This window comes from Nipponia nippon, unplaced genomic scaffold (genome assembly GCF_047370975.1).
Source record: "Nipponia nippon isolate SJK-2023a ecotype South Korea unplaced genomic scaffold, ASM4737097v1 scaffold_1, whole genome shotgun sequence".
NCBI classification, from domain to species: Eukaryota; Metazoa; Chordata; class Aves; order Pelecaniformes; family Threskiornithidae; genus Nipponia; species Nipponia nippon.
In genome coordinates, this window is record NW_028262290.1 from 107,687,805 (window position 1) to 107,707,993 (window position 20,189).

At 35.4% G+C, this 20,189-nt stretch overlaps 1 protein-coding gene across 2 annotated transcripts in view; it reads right to left on the bottom strand.

The window, feature by feature from the left end:
- Positions 1-20,189, bottom strand: part of CNTNAP2 (contactin associated protein 2) — a 1,210,705-nt gene that overhangs the window by 674,903 nt on the left and 515,613 nt on the right. For both annotated transcript variants that reach the window (XM_087766336.1, XM_087766327.1), the window contains exon 4: positions 6,749-6,896. In XM_087766336.1, the coding sequence (XP_087622462.1) occupies positions 6,749-6,896 (148 nt within the window). The remainder of the gene's footprint in view (positions 1-6,748; positions 6,897-20,189) is intronic.

Here is a 20,189-nt window from a genome sequence, read left to right on the forward strand (position 1 = left end):
TTTTCCACAAGAGAAGAGCCAGACCTGACTTTAATAAACCTTAATCAAAATCTGCAAGATTTTATCATATTTGGCCACACATTCTGTTTATTTAGCAGGGACAAGTTTTTCTCCAATCCACAGAAAACAAGTTATAGAAGAGCTTTTTCAAATGAACCAGCTACATACATCCTTCTAAAGGAGCTCCTGAATGATTAAAAAAAATGTTCAAGTGTAATTGAAAACTGCCTGAGAATACAATTGAACAAGCTGGTGAGGAATGTATTCATACAAAAAATACTTGTTTTTCTCTGACTGATTATACAGGCATTGCCAGCTAAGAAATGAACCTGTAAAGAATATGCATGGTTGTTGCAGTTCTCAAAGCTGTGGTGCTTAAGAATATCTACCAGTAACCTCATTACAACTAGAAGTGGAAAAATAATGGACTTTTCAGTTTGCTGCCAGTTCCAAAAAGTTGAGAGAAAAAAAATTCATATTGCATCAGATTAATGAATAGGTAAAGAATAAAACATAAAGATATGTTCTTAAGGGTTTTTTTACCACAAACTCATTTTATGTCAAATATTTCTGAAATGTTCCATTTGGGAAAAAAAAGAGTTAAAATGAAACAAAAAGGTATTTGGAAATATTTTTTTCTGTTTCAGCCTGAATCTTCTGATTTTAGAAGTAAGCTTTTTAATGCACTACACAAATTCCAGATCTTTTTTTTTATATATTTTTAAAATGCAGGAAACAGATATTTTAAATTTTAAGTAGTACTTACTACCAAAACAGACACGTATTTGTTACTGGTAACAGCCAAAGGTAATAAATGGGCTGAAACCTGTTCTCACTTATTTTCATGCCAAAATACATGAACATGTGCGTAGGAACAATCACAACCATCTCTTTCTGGAGAGGGGATGGAGGAGACCAATCTGTGCTGAGAATGCTTATAAAGAAAGATGGCATTTTTGGTCTTAAATTGCAAAACTCTACTATTTAAAGACTACCATGATCTGAGAATATATGGAGAATAAAAGGTATCCATTTTCATGACCCTTAACGAAAAAAAAATCTTCTGCATGTCAAAAAGCTGGAAAGTATGCTAACAAAGAAGCAAGCTTACAAATAGAGCACATATCCAAACAGATCTTTAAAAGTTTGCAGAGAAAAAGTTCAACAGGTCATTTCCTTCACTCTCCATAGTTTAGATGTGAGTATTCAGCCATGCACCTCTAATGTCAGAAAGTGAACATCAAGCTATGTTTGTAACTGCTGAGCTGTGAAGATGATGGCTAAAAATCAAACACATAGACCTAAATAGGTATAGAAGTACCCAGTATAAAAATACTGAAATTTAAGAGAAAAGGGGAAAAAAGTTTGGATGTTCAGCAGAACTCCTAACTGTCCCATCCACTGTCACAAGCAAAGCTACCCAGTTCACAGGGACCTCTGTTAAATGATTGTTTCAGTTCTGTCGTTTTCCCCCACGTTAAAATCCCTGTACATTCGAAGCACTGTTACTTACAGTGATTTAATAAAATTGCTAGGAATATGATAACATGATTTCACAAAATATACACTTCAAAATGGTTCTTTCTTTCTGCCAGTTAGTATTTTTATGCAGTTCCACCACTTAGATGGTCAGAAAATGTGATCAGACAGCTTAGTGGCACGTTTATTATAAGTAATAAAATATCATAAGAAGAGGCAGGGAAATGTTTATGCAGATTACTGGACTACATTAGTATCATCTTCACCATTTAAGTGAATATTCACATAGGTACCAAAAGTGTAATAGCAGAAATATGTATGCATACATTTATATACATATAGAGATGCATTTTATTCAGCACAGGGTGTTCCAATAGCAATCATGACACTTCAGGGTCTTTGGCACATACTTTTTTTTTTTTTAAATGTTATGTTAGTGAAACAAAATGTCCAGAGTATACTATTGAATCTGGCCAAGTGCAACTTGATTAGATTCCACAAAAGGGAAGTAATAGCATCTGTCTCATCTACCTTTAATAGTCCCTGTGATGTTTGGATGCAATAGATGATTCCGGACAGGATGGAGGTCTCTCATTAAGTATGTATGGCAACCATGTGAGACCAAATGAGAGATGGATAGTTAGTTGGCGCCAATGAAACCAGGCTAAGGAGATTTCAAATAAGTATCACACCAAATTTCCTAACAATGAGTATAGCTGAATGTGGAATTAACCGCCAAAGGAAACAATGGCTTAAGTCAAAGTCACTGCAGGCAGACAGGATTAACTACACTAACAATTACCAAAAAGATCTGTTCAGCCCATAGTTTTTAGCACTTCAATACTTCCTAATCAGTTCTTGCAAACATTCACTTGGCTCATCCCTTAACAGCATCTCCAAACCTTATTTTTGTTCTCCTAACATGTTTACATGACAAAGGTTTTGTTCACTTTACTATCTGGAGAGTAAATGTTCTCCATACAAACATTCATTATTTCATAAAACCCTAAGGACTGTGGTTACTGTTTTTCCTTCTTTTCCCTCCCTAAAAAAATCAGTCGCCCATCAGAAACTGAAACAGTAATGTCTGACATAGCACAATGCAAGTACTATAGCTAATAACTGCAACGAACAGACCTGCAAACACAGCTCAGGTGACATTTGTTCTGTCCCACTGCTTCCTAAGCATTAGCAAACAGAGCTGGTCAATGAAAGGAAACAGCTCAGTTTGCAGCCATTCATGGAGCTCTATCATTGTTCCTGCTGCCTATTTGCCTTGCGTATATTGAGTGCTTGCATGACTTTCTGCACCTCCAAGTGGTTTTTTCCAAGTGTATCCTACACTTCAGAAGTGAATCATTTGGAATTTGAGAATTCTTACCATCAGATGTACAACTGCATCAAAAAGATTCAGACGTACGGTTTAGATGCAGAAAATCAATACAGCCATATCAAAAAAACTCTTTAAAAAAAAGGTATCAGTGACTGCTTTCCACTCATAGCATTTCAGCACCTAGAAGGTCTCATACAGTTATCTGGAAAAGCGTAGCCAAAGACTATGCAATAGTATCGCTGTTGCCATTTTGGTAGGCGTTCATCTGCCACAGGATGGAGATTAAGGGAACTATTCATATGGCAATGATCCTGCAGGAGCTTATTATGATGTTCACCAATCAGCAGTAGAATATACTACATTGTAGTTGCCATAGCCTCTAGATGCCACCTCTTTGCTGCCTGTCTCAAGAATTCATAAACGTGGACATCATTTGAGACAGGCAGCAAGGATGTGGTTACATAACCAACGTGCCTTTGCTCTCTGTCTCCAAAAGAGCATGAATAAAAATCTGCCACCAGTTTTGACTCAACCGATTCGGTGGATATTTTGCCTTTGGTTATATTGCTTTCTTCTCTGTGACTTGCTTTTTGATAAATGATGTCACTGCACGTGTAAAGACCTTTTTTCCCTTTACAGTGTATGAAAGAGATAATTGTAAAATGAAAGCTAAAACTCCCATTGACTAAAAAATGTTGTTTATGTTACATAATAGTCTATTTGTTGTTGTTTTCCAAGCTCATTTTTCTCATACAACTTCTCTATTAACATAGCCATTAAGCAAGTTATTTAAACAATTTTAATACTTTTTTTTTAATAAGACATAGTCACTTTTGCTCTATGGAGAATGAAAATATTTTCTAAATTCAACGTCACCATTTATTCACAGATAAACACACAAAGTTCAGTCTGAATCTTGTTGTAGAATGAGGCCCTAATTCTTTTTTGGTGACTTCTATGAGCTCTTCTGTCAGAAGACAACCCCACAGATCTCACCTACACAAAATACAAAGGTGCATTTTCAAAGACAGCCCAGATTTCAAACTTAAAGCAAAATAAAAGTGAAAGAAGAAGTTTTGGTAATGCTATGAACTTATCCAGGGAACAGATTTGAGCTCTCATCCCTGTCTGGAACTCACACCTCTTTTTTAACTTCAATTTGCTGGGCAAGGAAGAACATGGATTTCACCTCTGGTAAAAAAAAAAAAAAAAAAAAGTGTATTTTACATGCATAGCCAAACAAAATAGGAACCAGAAAATACGGCAATTAATGACCTGACTTTTGAATAAGCAGTTGAATACGAGGAAGTATTTTTCTTAATACTCTAAGACTAATGACCAGGTTGCATTAATGTGAAAGGAAAGAGTTTTTGTAGTCACTAAGTGTATGGCTTCCCAATTAACCCTTGCTTGAACTGTGAGAAAATACCCAGTTTTTATATCTGAAAACATGCTCTCTAAAATAGCTAAATAAAATAAAATTATATATTCAATATGAAACTATAAACTTAAAGAAAAATTATGATTACAACATATTGGGCAGCCTTTTTATTTAGGTAAAGTTTCCAAAATTTGGGGCAGATTTGACTAGAAGCCTATCTTTTAATCAGGCTTTGAAAATTACTGATTATCTAAATGGCCAATTCCTTCAATGACAGCAGGGTTAATCTGCAAATCATACTGGTTAATGACAGTGCTTATATTTATATGCAAATATATCTAATCATAAGGTTAAAAACTTTGCCTCTGCCAAAGGACACGTCTACATGGAACAATATACCATTATATAGCTGGCTCCAAATGACACATCCGAAGACAAGTTGGGAATTTGTACACACTACTCCCTTGTTCCAGTAGTCATACTAAAGGGCTGCTTTCCTCTCTCTCAATACAGTGAATTTTTAGCTTTTCTTCTCACCTGCTCTGCTGCTGTCTACTAATAGCATTTTGGGGACAGCCCCGTTCCTGCATGTAAAAACCACACTGCATTTTAGGAGGGTTTTTGAAAGAAAAGTCCCTATACACATAAAAATGTAAAATATGACTATTAATGTTATACAAAAAAACCCTCAACAATTATTGAAATCACTTCTAATACAAACAGACCAGAAATACTCTCTCAGTAAAATTATAAAGTTTTGTTTGGCCACCTCAGTTTTTCTGTGAAGACACATTTTATCAGTATTTTCAGAGTTCCAAACATTGTTTCCTTGGCAGACACTTTTTATTCTCCTCCAAAAGTCTGTCAAACAAGCAACTTTTCATGAAATAACTGAAATAATTTTGTCAACAAGCTGTGTTTTACTTTTTCTCACATTTACTTTAAGCCTCTGTCATGTACCTACAGTATTTTGTCTATCCATTTCATCAAAAAAAGATTACTACTTTTACCTGTAAATACTGCAGCAAAGATCTTGAGTTTTATTGTTTGATTCTGCTACATTTTTTCTGTTAGAGAGTTTCATATTTCATAGTAAACTAGATGTTGGTTTCTTGTATCAAACACTTGAATTTGCATTTGATGTACAAGTAAGGAGGTATACTTAAAAGTGAGTATTCATCACACTGCAAAATTAACCTCGCTGTAGTGTTTGGTACACTTAAAACAGCACGTAAAACATTTTAGCAGTATGATGGTAAACACTTGTTTATTAAGAGCCATGTACTGAATAATCACAGTGGTACCTAAGACTTCAGAAGCTCAGTTTCTCTTTGAGTAAGAATCAGCTTTAGAATAACCCACCGTTCCTCGGATTACAGATACACTGTTGTCTTTTTACGAATGTATCTAACAGCCGTGTGTGCTCTCAGCACCGCAGCACCAACACCACAGCAAGTTTGATCTGATTTCTCAACTAAGTTACTGCAGCTGCTGGGAAATTCTCTGTGGTTTAATATATAATTTTTTTAAAAAATCGGGCTTTAATTCATTGCATGTAAATAGGAAAAATAATACCAAAACTCTATTCTTCGTAGTTCTTATTGGTGCTAAATGAAAGCATATGGCCTTTTGACTATCTATCCAAATCAAAACAACAACTGAAATCACAAGGCATTTTTCTTTTTTGCTAGTTAGGATGGCAAAGTGTTCCCATATGCCATATACTACCCAGTAAAGTCAACGGATGAGACTTCCAGATGTGTGCTCCTTACCTTATTCTAACACCTGGTTATTGAAAGACAAATCTCAAATAGCTCCTTCCAGCTAAAATATCAACAAATCCAGGATACTGCATAAAAAATACATACTTAGAAATAGGACATCAGACACTTAATTTCCTGCAGGTTTGTAAACTTTCTTTAAGCTCTGGCTGGATTGATTTCAAGGAAGGGCATTTAGAAACTGCCCTTGCTTTTCTTAAAACATAATCAGTTCTGCTCTTACCTTCAGAAGCATTTGTACCGTTGGTTATCTGGATTTCAAAAGAAATTCTAAACTCATATTCAAATACTAAAGGAAAAACCTCTGAAAAACATGTCACGTATTTAGACAATATGAGCTACTCTGATAGAATTCTTATTTATTTGCTTTAATTTTATCTCTAGCACCAGGCAATGAATTATGCCCTGTTTCCCAGTTGTTCCCCTCAAGATCCAACATGACATTTGTCTGAATACTGTCTTTCTCTCAACTGGCCTGTTCAAGCTTATGTAACAGTAAAAGTCTTCTGCAAAAGCAACCATGAAGATCAAAAGGAGCAACTTCAAAGTACTACCCTGAATTCCAATGTTGCATCTTCCAGAGAAGAACAAACTAGCAACTCAGAGTTAAGGTTACAATAAATATTTCATGAAGCCCTGGGCTATATAATTAGCAATCCTGGAACATCTTAATCTATCTAAGCAAAAAGTACTTGAGATTCAGATTTAATCTGAGATCCAAATCCAGCTTTTATTTAGGGGAATTAAAAAAAGGATAATAATGGAAAAACTTACAATAGGAGCAACCGTAGACTTCAATTCTTAACCCAATTTGGCCCTCTCCATGCCAGTCCAAAGGAACTATCCGTACATAGCGAGCAATAACTGGATGTTGTAAATCATGCCGGACCACACTATCAGAGTTTGTATTTCCAGGAAATGCCTAAGGGAAAGAAGAAGAAAATTATTGCATTACACCTATCTCACGTGCTATAAAGGTTCTGTTCTGAAGGAAAACACTAGGCAGCAAAGTCCTCTGAATGCCTACGTGGCACTGACATTTGTTTTAAATGTTTCTTTGCTAGTGACCAAATGAACAGTTGATTTACAAAGTTTCACAAGAATACCAAAACAGTAGCACTGAGACCTCTTTGCCCACAGCAGATAATGTTGAAAACATGGAACAGATGCTGCTAGGTAAGAAAGTAATCCATTTTGCATCACTAATCTGTTACTCGGTTATTAACGTGTTAATAAAAGTGTCCAACCCAGAATGGGTTTTCTGGGGAAGAAGATACCCATCCTCTATCAGTAAGATTACACATACCAGTTGTTTTCCTGTAAATAAGAACACTGAAAATACTTGCTTCCTACAATAAACAGGGACCCCTTCAATTTCTCAAATTGCTAAGAATTTAAAAATCCTCCTTTACTTCTGATGTACTACTCGCTAGAACGTGAGCGTCCATTTTCTTTCCTAACCATAGCTGTCACCCACAGCACAGCCTGGTTTTGGTTAATAAAACTTTGGAAGTCAGGAAAGGACACAAGAGCTCTCAAGGGAGTTTTGAGAATCAATGAAGTAAATATTTAGCACTTGGTTTATAGTTTTGTACCTACTGGTAAAATATTTCACAGCATCAAACTTAAAAGTAAATAACATATATTAGTTAACATGATAGACTATTTTGTTGTCTTGTCAGTTTATGGACAATCCATTCATTCACTGATGGCAGATGTTAAAGGCTATCATTCAGTCATCCTCAAAATTTTCAGAGGAACTTTCACATCTCTTCATAGATAATTTTCAATAGGAATAAGTGTCTTGTAACAGTGAACAGAGTAGTCATAAATGAACAGAGAAAATGTGACCCATTACTAGAGAGCCTATAAAAATAAGAAACTTTTGTGCATCCTCATAAAAAAAGATATTTTTGCTACAGCGAAAAAAATATTCCATAGTAGTATCTACACAGTTGCCATCTAAATAAATCCATTTAAAATCCTACAATAAATACCCATAGTGGAATGAAAAACAAAGAAAGAATCAACTGGGCTGTAAGGAATACTACTGCAAAATATAGTCATCAAAAATTTGAAAGAGACAAAATTTAAGTTGGCCCTTTGCATACAGATGTAGAAATACCTAACTACACGCCCAGAGAGTACTTACCCCAAAAGGATATCTTAGACGAATAATTATTTTCTACAGTGCACAGTAGATGTAGGTAGTGGGAAACGTAAGGAAGGTCCACAGGATCCCTTCCTTGGTGGACTCCAAAAATATATTTCATATATTAATGGTTACATTCACCTTAATTTTTCTGTACTGCAGCTATTAATGTGCTAAATGATGATGATGGCCCGCCTCACTTCATAACTGAGCTTGTATGATACATTAATTAATGCCTATGGAGCACTTACATATTTGAGTGGTGTTTATAAGGAAATTAACAGTTACGTCTTCTGAGCTGAATAGAAGGCAATAAACAACAAAGGAAAGCATACACTGAATGAGGACAAAAAATCCTGTTGAACAGCTGCCTATGCTCTTAGTCTTGTTCTAGGAATCACAGAACTTCATGGAGGGAATAAAGATTTTGATCCTTTAAAAAATATATTTTAGTGAGCATGCAAGTTAATGCTCCATATTTCAAGAGCAATTTCTGTTTGGGTATGTCTTAATTTTGTGATGCTTGGCATAATCTTATCAAAACTCTCTTAATGTAGGTTTTTGCTCCTGGTTTTGTTTTGGGGTTTGTTTGTTTGTTTAATTTGCTAAAAGTATTAGGGGAAAAGGAAGCTGAATATAGGAGGGCATGATATATTCCATGTAATTTGATTAAATGATTGATGAAAACTCATTGTCAAAATCAGAATGATTTTCTGTAGCTCTCCAAACTTTGTGCCCTAACTTGTGCTTTACCAGTCCTTTGTCAGAAAGACTTAGAGCTGAAACCAGGTGTTTGATATTTAGAAGGTTTCTATTGGTATATGATCCAATAACTCTTGCTGAATGCATAAACATAGTCAACAGACAATAAGGCAGTCTGTCAATTATTAAAATGCATTCCCTTTAGTCTCCAGCAGAACAATATCTTTTAAATACAGCCTTCATTTAGATAAATGTGGTACAGTAATACACGCTCTGTGGATAATGCAAACATCAGGCCAAAATCCATCACTGCAAGGCTGAAAAATCAATTTACAAGACCTTGTGAATTATGTGCTATTGCTGTAAAATCTCCTTTTCTGACCGAGAATTGTGTGTGGACTCAGAAAGGCAGGTTCTCATTAAAAACTGAGTTTATACAATTTTCAAAGCCACATGTTTGCAAAGGTTAACAAACAGTTTAATAAGATCTAAAGGTATAATTTAGACCCACATCTCTAATAGGAGATTTGTTTTAAACAAGGGGTGAATCTCTGGCTAAAAGAAATATAGAAATGTACAATAAGAAGCCCCCTTACAAAACTATTTTTCAGAAAAGGGTGGAAATACCTGTATAAATTAAACAAGTTTTTCAGATTATTAATCTCATGAACTCACTTAAGTATTCTTGCCAGATGTGTGCTTTTCATGGGTAACGTGGTTTTTTCTTTAACCCAAACTGGAAAAAATGACCAAAACGGCTCACTTGTCTGTAAAACACGTAGCACTGTCTCAACAGTCCAACTCCAAAATCCTCTGCTCTACAAGCCATTTCTCTTGTATTGGATACTGACTTCTGTAACCTGTTTTATGTTTCAGCTTCCATTGCAACGAAAAGATCGGGGGTGCTGTAACAACCACTTTTTTCAAAGACAGTGCTCCACAGAACAGCAAAGTAATAAGAATGAAGAAAGGTAAGAAACTATGCCCCCAAATCCTTTCTAAGCACTGCTTTAAAACATACGTTGAGTAGAGTTTTCAAAAGTGCTCACTAAGAGTTTTGCAACTGGCTTCCTTAAGAGTAAAATCTGTTCAGCTCCAAGAATTTTTCAAAAATCACTAGGGCGGGTAATATATTTTAGTGGGCCAACTAATTAAGTTGAAAAAAAGCGCTTTTGGCACAGGAGATTTCTTCAGCAGAAGTAGCAGCAAAAAGAAGCTGTATGATCTTTAAAATTCACTTTGGCTTTATCAATACGCTTCAGCCACACTACTGTACATAGAGACACAGTAGAGATATTCAATATAATTTTCTTTTTAGAAACAAAGAACCTGAGAGAAGTGAAGGTAAGTTTTTGTGACATTTGGAAAGAAAGTCAGGGAACGTTAAGATTCAGACTCAATTTTTTTCCCAGCATTTACAGAACAATGATATTCTAATCAATAATTATAAATGTTAAAGCTAAATTTTAAATTTATAGTAGTATTGTATATTAGTATATACATATAGCATATATGTATATACTAATGTAGTATATACATATGTACTATACTAATATGTAGTGTATATATAGTATATATGTATATAATAATGTGTATATTATAATGTATATACTAATGTGTATATATAATGTATACACTAATGTGTATATTATGTGTAATATATATGTATATACTAATATGTAGTATATACATATGTACTATACTAATATGTAGTATAGTACGTATATACTATATTTATATACTAATATACAATACTACTATAAATTTAAAATTTAGCTTTAACATTTGTAATTATTGATTGGAATATCATTGTTCTGTAAATGCCGGGGAAAAAAATGAGTGTATATATATGTACATAGTAGTATTGTATAGTAGTAAAGTAACATACAGCTTAATAGCATTATTTAAGTAAAAGTGACAAAAATGGGTTTAGTTTCCTGTAAAAGGACAGTTCTGCAATACCATTCAGTACTCAACTTTATGGATACAGCAAGTCCATTACAAAATCTCATTTTGGGAAAATGCTTTGATCACCTTCTACAATAAAGGATTAAAAAGAAATTCTCAGCATTAGAAAAATTATCTCTGAAGTAAGGAGGCTCAAGACGGAATGAAATGAAATGTTATTAAGTGAACAAAAGTGGAAGTTTTCCTACTTTAACCAAAAAGGAAAAGAATGAAAGAATGTTGGTCAGATACTCCACCAAAGGAACAAAAAGACATTTGCAATCTTTCAGCTCTTAGTGAAGCAGAGAAAAAAACCTGCACTTCACCCAAAAATATCATCACACATATACCAAATAACCTAACTTGCTTAAGGGGAAAATTAACTCTTCACCTGACTTAATTCAGGTGAAGAATTCTCCATCCAAATTAATGATTTATTCAGAGACAAGCATTAAAATTACTTGAACGTATGCTCTTTCTCATGTGATGTAAAAATAGGGCAATGCATCGAAGAGTAGGATGACATTTCTTTTCCAGTTAAAAGAGGAAGAAGAACTGATTTTTTTTCATAACTTTCTTTAATTACTAGTGATTTTTTTCATTAATTATATACTTACTATTATATTTCTTGACAGTTATATTTTGCCATTGGCATTCTAAGCAAAGGAGGGAATAATTTATGGGTCTGAATTTATGAAAAAAATCTAGGCTTCTATCTTTATTTCGATACAGCAATAGTGAAAACACTACAGAGTCTATGTTCCATGGTACTAGAGCTCTATAAATGGCTCTCATAATCAGAAATAAAATTGTGGTATTATCAAATATGGAAACATCCACAGACAGATAGAAGATGTCTATGGGAAATATAATTGGGTTTTCTTTGAGGACTCCAAGGCGAGTTAAGCAAGAAGCTGGCTAAACCTTAAAATTTTTTTTTTATAGAAAATCCCCAAAATTAAAAAAAAATACTTTTCCAAAACCTAGAAGGATTACAAACTTGAGAAATTGATAGCTTTGGTTATGTCTGTCAGGCCTCTGCCTGCAGAGCAAAGAAAATCTGGAAAACTTTATTCTTCCTTTGAGTTCTCAAGACTTTGCACCATCCAGGAGAGGAGCAGGGCAGGCTCTCGGCCAGTAGTGCTGTGGAAGGGTGTTTGGCATAGGAGGGCAGTCCCAATCCAGGGCCCCAGGAAAAATTCACATCACATATTGGTTCTGCACTAGTTGACTAAAATCCACAGTAGATTTCAGGGAAATCAAGATGTTTCAAAAAAGTGTTCCTGTTTTACCACATGAACATTTTTTAAAAAAAGCCCCTTAACTTCATTAGAAAATTGAGTCCAGCTCTAAGTAACTCATTGCTGCTGAAACATTTCTCTGCTGGATACCTATGAAAATCAAATGTATGATGTAACCTGAATCAAATGTATGATGTAAACTGAAATAGCAAGAACAAAAGGACTGGGTAAAGGAAAATGTTATGAGATTAGCTTCAAGGAGGAAGGGGGGAGAGGAAAAAACAACAGCTGGTAAGAAAACTGTTTGCAGAAGGAAAGAAAAATAGCAAACAAACAGAAAAAAATAAATGGGTCAGAAAGCAACAAATTCGGGTTTGGTCAACTTTAGCTCAGTTTTGAGATGGTCCTGTACTTTCATGTTCTAGTGCTGCGTGGAGTAAGAATAGGTGATAAGAAGTGGCAGTCTTTTGCTTAAAAAAACAGGTCTTCATACTCTGTATTGAACAGCACAATCAGTGACACTTCAGCTTGCATACTCTACTCTTTCCTTAAAACCAAACCAAACCAAACCAAACCAAACCAAACGAAACCAAACCAAACCAAACCAAACCTGTTCACAGCAAAACAACATTTCTATAGCATCCTTCATAATCATCTCACACAGTAATGCATCTAAATAGAAAAACAGTATCTGAAAGCAATTAAAAGCTATAGCAGGTATTTTCCTTATCCCAAATGATGAAACCCCCAAATGATACCTTCAACAAGTGCTGAATCTCATCTTTGAGACTCACAGTTATAAAATGACCAGAGCTCCTAAGAGCTCAGGATTAACAACATGTGGATAAAGTAAACATTATAATGCTGCTGGTGGTACTCTCTGCTCATATGAACTTGATTTCACTACCAGTGATACGGTGAACTCCCAATTTACAGCTACCCACATCCTGCCTTCAGCTACACATCTCAGTTAAGCAAGTTACCTATGTTATGAGTGTAGTACCACCGATTTCTGAAAAACTACTCACGTACTCAAAGTAAGGAACTTGGTCAAGTACCCACTTTAAATCAGGTCTTAAATTAATATATAAGGACTGCAGTGATTTCCAATGCGATCTCCAATGAAGAGAAACAAGAACAGTAGGTTAATTAAGTCAAGAAATTTGAGACACTGCTGCTCTCACTGTATCAGTTCAAGACCCTTTAAAACCAATATGCAAGCAATGATCACTGCATTTATATCATTCTTCTATTTTAATTTTTTTGTTTGCTAATAGCAGAACACTTATGCAATCTTGTACTGAATATGTGTATGTGCGTCCATGTGTCTTTCTGCCTGTCAGTTCTCTCTTAACTTTGGAGCGAGCTCACTGGGCCAATTTCAATCAAACTTTGATGAAGAGAAGGAAATCTAAATATTTTACATATTTGTAAGGTGGTCAGTGTGAAGAAATATGCATCTTATTACCATCTAGTAACAGGCTTTTAATACAACTGAATACACCTCTTTTCTATGCTCAAAATATTTCCTAGCAGTTTTTAAACAGAACCATAATTTTGATCACATTACTCCCTTAAATTCTCTACTGATTCCCAGGGGGTTTACTTTCAGGTTCAAATTCTCTTTTGTATGCTAAAAACACATTCTAACTATGTATGCATTATAATTAGGTGTATAGCATCGTGTAATTATCACTACATCCAAAGAATAATGCTAAAAGCTGTATTTGTTGCTTTTTACCCTTTCACATCTCCCAGCAAAACCAAATGATTCAGCAACATAACATTATTGATTTTTATAACATAATACGCTAATATTTTATAACTTTATATTACATGAATATTTGAGGTAGGACATCTGAGACTATACATGTGTATAGACTGGGGTTTTTTGTTTGATTGTTTTCCCGGGAAATCCAGTTAATCCCCCTATTCCCCTAACCTTTCGACTCAAGAACAAGAGGACACAAACATATGGATACTGCCAAGTTTTACGTTATGGGACATCACAGATGGCATCACAGCAAAGGCAGCAACAGACTCACGCTTCTCCACATCCTGAAATTGAACATAATATCCCAGAGACGTGCCAAATAGCTCAGGAGCAAATATCTGATCCCCTTTTGGTGTGGACACCAAATATAACATGAAAAACTTCTACTACCGATATTCACAAAGTTAGCAGATGATTTTCAGGTCTGCATAATGAACAAGAGATTTCAACCCCCGTGGTGAACCATGTAGGCTTTGTTCAAGATGACACAAAATGGTGAGAATTTTCAATTTTTTTAAAAACCTAAAATATACACCAAAAATATTAAGTCAACACTGAAAGGTTAGAAGGTTTCCTGAAGAGTCTTAATGAATCCCTGAATAACATTATTATATTAATTTATTTCCATAATTACATGCTAGAGAGATTCATAAAATATCCAAAGAGATAATTATGATTGTCCGTCCTGATACCCTAAAAACTTGAGGTTGCAGTACCTTGAGGTTTTGGGGTGTTTTTTTTCATTTTTAACTATATTTACATTCAACAAGAAAAACAGATGAGCTTGATTTGGAAACTTTTGCAAATGGAAGTCTATGCTTGTCTTTGGCAAGCAAGATCTTTGTTCCCAAGATTTAAGATCCAGGATTTACACCTAGATTCAATTTGTGAAAATACAACCTTCCATCCATTGAATAATGTTGCATCTTTGCTGTCAAGATCAACTGATTGCACCATGAGTAAAAATTTCTTAACACATTGGGGAGTAATCATTAACTTGCTCTTAGTCTTAAATAAACTAAACAGATTTTAACTCTTAGACACTTCAGGTCATGGGGAAGACCCACTCCAGGAATAACTTGGGGGTTCAGAATGAGTAAGACTGATGCCTTCAAGCTGGTTCCTTTATTTGCATGAGAAGATAACATATAGGGTGTGCCCTATAGCACAGGAGCTGGATTCTCTTTGTGACTGACCCAGAGCTCCCATGTGATGCTAGACAAATAACTTGCAAAAAACTTCAAGGAAACTTAGTATAGTTTCCTGGGCACACAAGATGATTAGGTAGCTTTGACTTAATCTTTCACTGACTCATTTCCACATATAAAATAGGGAGTAAAAATTCATTTGTTTTATGGGGTTGTAAAAATAAAATAATACTTATTAAGCAGTTAGTCAAGTATTCACATGGGCGCCTAAATTAGAAATCTGAGCCTTTTGCGGTCAGTGAAGCAAAGTGGGAGATAGGAACTAAATTAAAAGCTTGCCACTCTTCACTGGCTACACAGTAAAACATAAATTTTCCTGGGTGTAATATAAATGTATTCTACAAAATGAAGAATATAATCAACAACTTAGTTCCAAAAGTTGCCTGGTGACTGATTCACGTTAGCAGAAAAAGAACACAAAAAAACAGTGTGAAATGGTTATAGAGTCAGAATAAAAACTGCTTTTGTCCCAGGGAGTTGTGAGGTTTTATTCATTAATAGACAAAAATTACTTTTGCTACATCTTCTGTAGAATGAAAGAGAGACGGGAAGAATGTGCTTCCAGACTAACTAAATACAATTGCAGCCATTACTGCAATAACAGCAACAGCTGCCTGATCACTGGCTGCTGGGCTACAGAGCCCAACAGTAAGAGCAGCTCTCACCTTGAGAAGAAGGGCAAGCACAGAGGAACCCAGTGTGGTCCTTGGTTCCTTTTCCTCTCTAGTACTGATGTACTTGGCAATTTTCACACACTTTGATGCTTTTTAAATGGCTTTTAAGTAATTTTCAGAACAGTATTTATTCCTTTTACACCAGTCTGGTCTCAAAGCTCCTTGTGTCTCTTCTACACAACTCCACTACTCTGCTGGGTTACTTATATGAAACTTTGCAACCCAAGAAGTTGAGGCTCTTACTAGTGAGTGCACTTCTGAGAGGCAGGTACAAACTCAGCAATGTCATTCCACACCCCCTGCACTTAGTGCATCGGATTATAAAACTCTGAAACTCCCTGCAGGAAAAAGTACAAAAACAAAACCTATTTTAAATACTGTTTAGAATCTCCTATATTCAGTAGGGACATAGCAACTGAATAAAGACAGCTTTTGAGCTCTTAATTCGGTTATATAAACAACATCCTCTGCCCATGATAGAAAGCCTTAATTTGTGACTTCAATTTATAATTATAAATCAAAATTACCATGGTTGCTCTTTTCATATTCTTTCCTTTCGAGTGATGAGGAAATCAGAATGGTCAATTTTTAAGATAAACAGTTCTCAGTTATGAGTGGTTTTCATCCCTATGTGAAATCACAGAAATGTCCAAAGACTACTTTTCAGATCATTGCAATTCTGCCTAGACTATTAGCCTGCAAGAAACAACCCTTAACCAAAACACGTGCCACATCTGAAATAGTTTGTTACAGGAATACAATTGTAAATCAAGCTGTGGGGAATAAAGTCTGGGTATTGTATATTAATTGCTTTAAGTTTGAAGTTAATATTGTATATTGAGATAACAATAAACAAACTTTTAAGACAAAAATTTAAAAATCAGGTGTTTTTCCAGTATACTTTCTGTATCTGTTTAATGCTGGGATTATAGTTAATTGCAAATAGCATTTGTAGTTCTCTATAACTCAAATGAGCTTCCCAATAATGGGAAGTAAGACTGGACAACAACAAAATAATAAGCTTTCCTTAAACATGTCTTCAGCTGTCCTTAAAACATATTAAAACATTACAAAACTACAGAAACTTGAAAAGTATGCATCTAATATAGTTTTCTATAGTTTTATTTTTGTATGCTTCCAAGTTGTCATGTTTATGAAAGGAATAAAATAAATGTATAGTATTAAGTCCTAAGATTTAGCAGACAATGCCTAGAGGGAAAAAAAAAAAAGGAGAAGTATTACTATTACCATCTAACACTAATACATGTCCTGGTTTCTGGCTGTAGGTGCAGTACTCCCTGAATATATCAAGAGGGAAGAAAATAAAAATAACTTATTTCAAATACTTTGCATGCAGTAAAATCAGCAACTCCAATGGCTGACGCAGTTACCAGCAATACCTAGGATACAGGAAATTTCTAGCCATTTTCCTTTTCTTTTCTCCTATTTGCCCTAGGCAGGGCCCATATTATGAAGATCACTACCTTAAGTCAAGATCTTCTTGACAGAGGATCACAGGTTTAGAACCTTTTGCTCTGTGGCCCAGGACCAAATATAAACCAAATATAAATACGGGAAACATCAATGTGGATCCTTTCTAAAACTCAGGACAAGTTTAAAAGGGCTCCAAACACAAAGAATCGTAAGAAAAATTGCAAGCAAACACAAAATTCCTGTCTCAAGAAGAATACGTGGAGTAGGACTCCTTAGAATAATCCTTTCAAACTGATCAAAGCAGTATTACTAAGAAATCCCCAAAAGCAGAATTACAATATTTGACAGTCTTCAAATATGCCTGCCTGTCCTTCAACTTGCATCTAAAAGCTGCTCACCTTTCTAGGGAAATAAGGACAGTTTTAACCACCTGGCCTTTTGTAATGATACCAAAAAGCCACGGGAATATTTTATAAAGGCATGTGCAAAGTAATATGTGAATTGTTACGAGCTACCTCTTTCTTCAGGGATTTCTTTCAGTTAACTTCTTGTTCTTTTTTTTTTTTTTTTTTCCTGCTAAGATGAAAATGACAGAAAGACTTTGGACAGACTGCAGAATACTCGTCTCTGCCTAAGTCCATTCTGACAATGTGAAATGGCAACTAAGCCTTCACACAGAAAGTGCCTGATGTCCCTATCAGAAGTTTAGAGTAAGAAGTAATCTCTGATTGCAAACCCTGGGAATTTAGTAGACCATTAAATGTCTTAACAAAGGAGACTACTGAAGGTGTTATTTTTGTTCTAAAGCAAACAATCTGATCTCATCCCATTACCTCTTTTCCAACTGTATTCTTTCAGGAGTTATATTTTTTGCTTTGACAGAGATAGCATGCCTCTGTAATTTCCCTATAATGTTGTTTTGTTTAGGTTTACATCAAGTACTATTCTGAAAGTGACTGTATAGTCATCTCTTAGGTCAAATGCCCTCAAATAGCTGTTAGCATCTGAATTAGGAGGACTTCCATATATCAAAAACCTTGTTTAATAACCAGCAAAGGTGAATCTATTTTGAAAACACAATTGGAAGAGGGAAGGATTTTAAAATTTTGATCACCTGTCCGCTTCTGCTTTTCCTTACAATTCATAAAATGAATAGTAACGTGATTTAATAGCCTAATTTGCTTGCAACAGAATCTTCCTAAATTTAATTTTAAGCTGTGTTATAAATCTTAGGGGATTGAACATTTGGAGCCAATTGATCACTGTGTGCAAGTCATTTTTTTTCCTCCCGCAGCATGGGCAATTTTATCTGATTCGAGTATTTCTGGTTTGTTTATTTTTGGCAGCCAGGACACATGCTTCCCTGACCAAGGAGGCAGTGACATTCTGAGTTTAGCATGACCTCGTCGCAGTCTCTTGAGTCCATCACTGAGCAGGGCTGCAAGTCTCTACAGCCACTGAATGAAAGGAAGAGTTGGAAGTCAATAGAACAACACCTGTGCCATTAACAGCCTCATGTGTTTTACTATTTGTGTAGAAGCGGAAGGTGGAAATTCTGACACACAAAGATCTTTATTACTGAGGCCCAATATTTGTCCTACATGATTTACTTGCCCGTGACACGGATTTGCAGCAGCACAGAAAAGGTGGAGTGCGCTTCTGTTCCTATGCAAAGACCTAAATTGATCAGGAAAAAGCTGGTAGATACACAGTGAATCTTCTTGCGCATTCTTTCTTCCAAAGCTACATCACACTGCAACTGCCATTTTCCAGTAACAGCAGGTGTTCTTACTATCACCGGCTTCCGTAGTGAAGACGCCATGATCATGTTGCTATTTATTAGTCTGGTATATCCCTTTCTCTACAACCAGTATGAGAGAAAGCAAAAATACTCTTTGTGGTTATTTTTAGGAAGGAGGAGTGGAAAGGCAAAGGAACCAGGAACCCTATCTTTCACTTCCTCTGCCTTCTAGCATAATTTAGTTACCAACTGACAGTATTTTGAAAACATGCTTGCAAGTGCTCAGAACAAATTTGGAGTTCTTCAGAAGGAAGAGGCTATTATCACGTTACTCCGTCTCTCTATAGGATTGCAGGAGGCACCTGCAGGAAACCTCTTTACAGCCCTTTGATAAAGCTCTGTAAACACTTGTAATAGCACAAGCATTGCAGCCAGGAATGACTCTTGGCAGCTGTGCTTTGTTGCTTACTAAATGTGTGAACTTAGACTAACAGCCCAATGTCTCTGAAACTCATTCCATCTGTAAAGCAGAGATAATACTCTCAGAAGTGTTTGCTGAGAATTCCTTAGCTATTATTTATGCACCAATCCTTTAAAAACAGAAACAATGCATGCACTGTTTTTATATCCCTGCTCGCTAAAAAAAAAGAAATAAATCAAATGACAGAGACTCATTGACTTTTGTGGCCAGAAGGGAGCATTATGATAATCTAGTCTGGAGTTCAGTAGACACAGAGTACCAACTCCCATGCACTAGTTCAAATAATGAGTTCTCAGTCTGGGCTACACTGCAACATTCATAAGGTTATTCAGTCTTGATTTCAAAACTGAAAGTGATGGAAAATCAAATCTACCACACCCCTATGGAAGCTCTTCCAATGGTTACTTATATTCAGTGTTAAAAAGATGCTTTATTTCTGCTTGGGCTTGGTCTGGTTTGTTCCTCGAGTCACTTGATCTCATTACATCTTTTGTACCATATAAAAGAACGGTTCACTATCATGGATAACTTCTCCTTTGCAAGAACCTGGAAAACTAGGATGAGAAAACACTGGCTATACTTCCATAACATCAAAATAATCAGATAATTAATCAAAACCAGTAATTTGTCTGGAACAGCTTGCAAATTAACAACATGATCTGGCTTGCAAAACTTGGACAGGCTGTCTTTTAAAGACACTAGTTTTCTTTTGTGTCTGTCTGCCCCCCCACCCCCCCCATGGATGAGTAAAATCAGACTAAAATAACATTATGGGTATTCATTCTCTTGCTGTGTCAGCCTTAAACATCAGGGTTCAACCTGTTCTTTGCTGTCAGATCACCGAAAGGTTTCCAATTATCA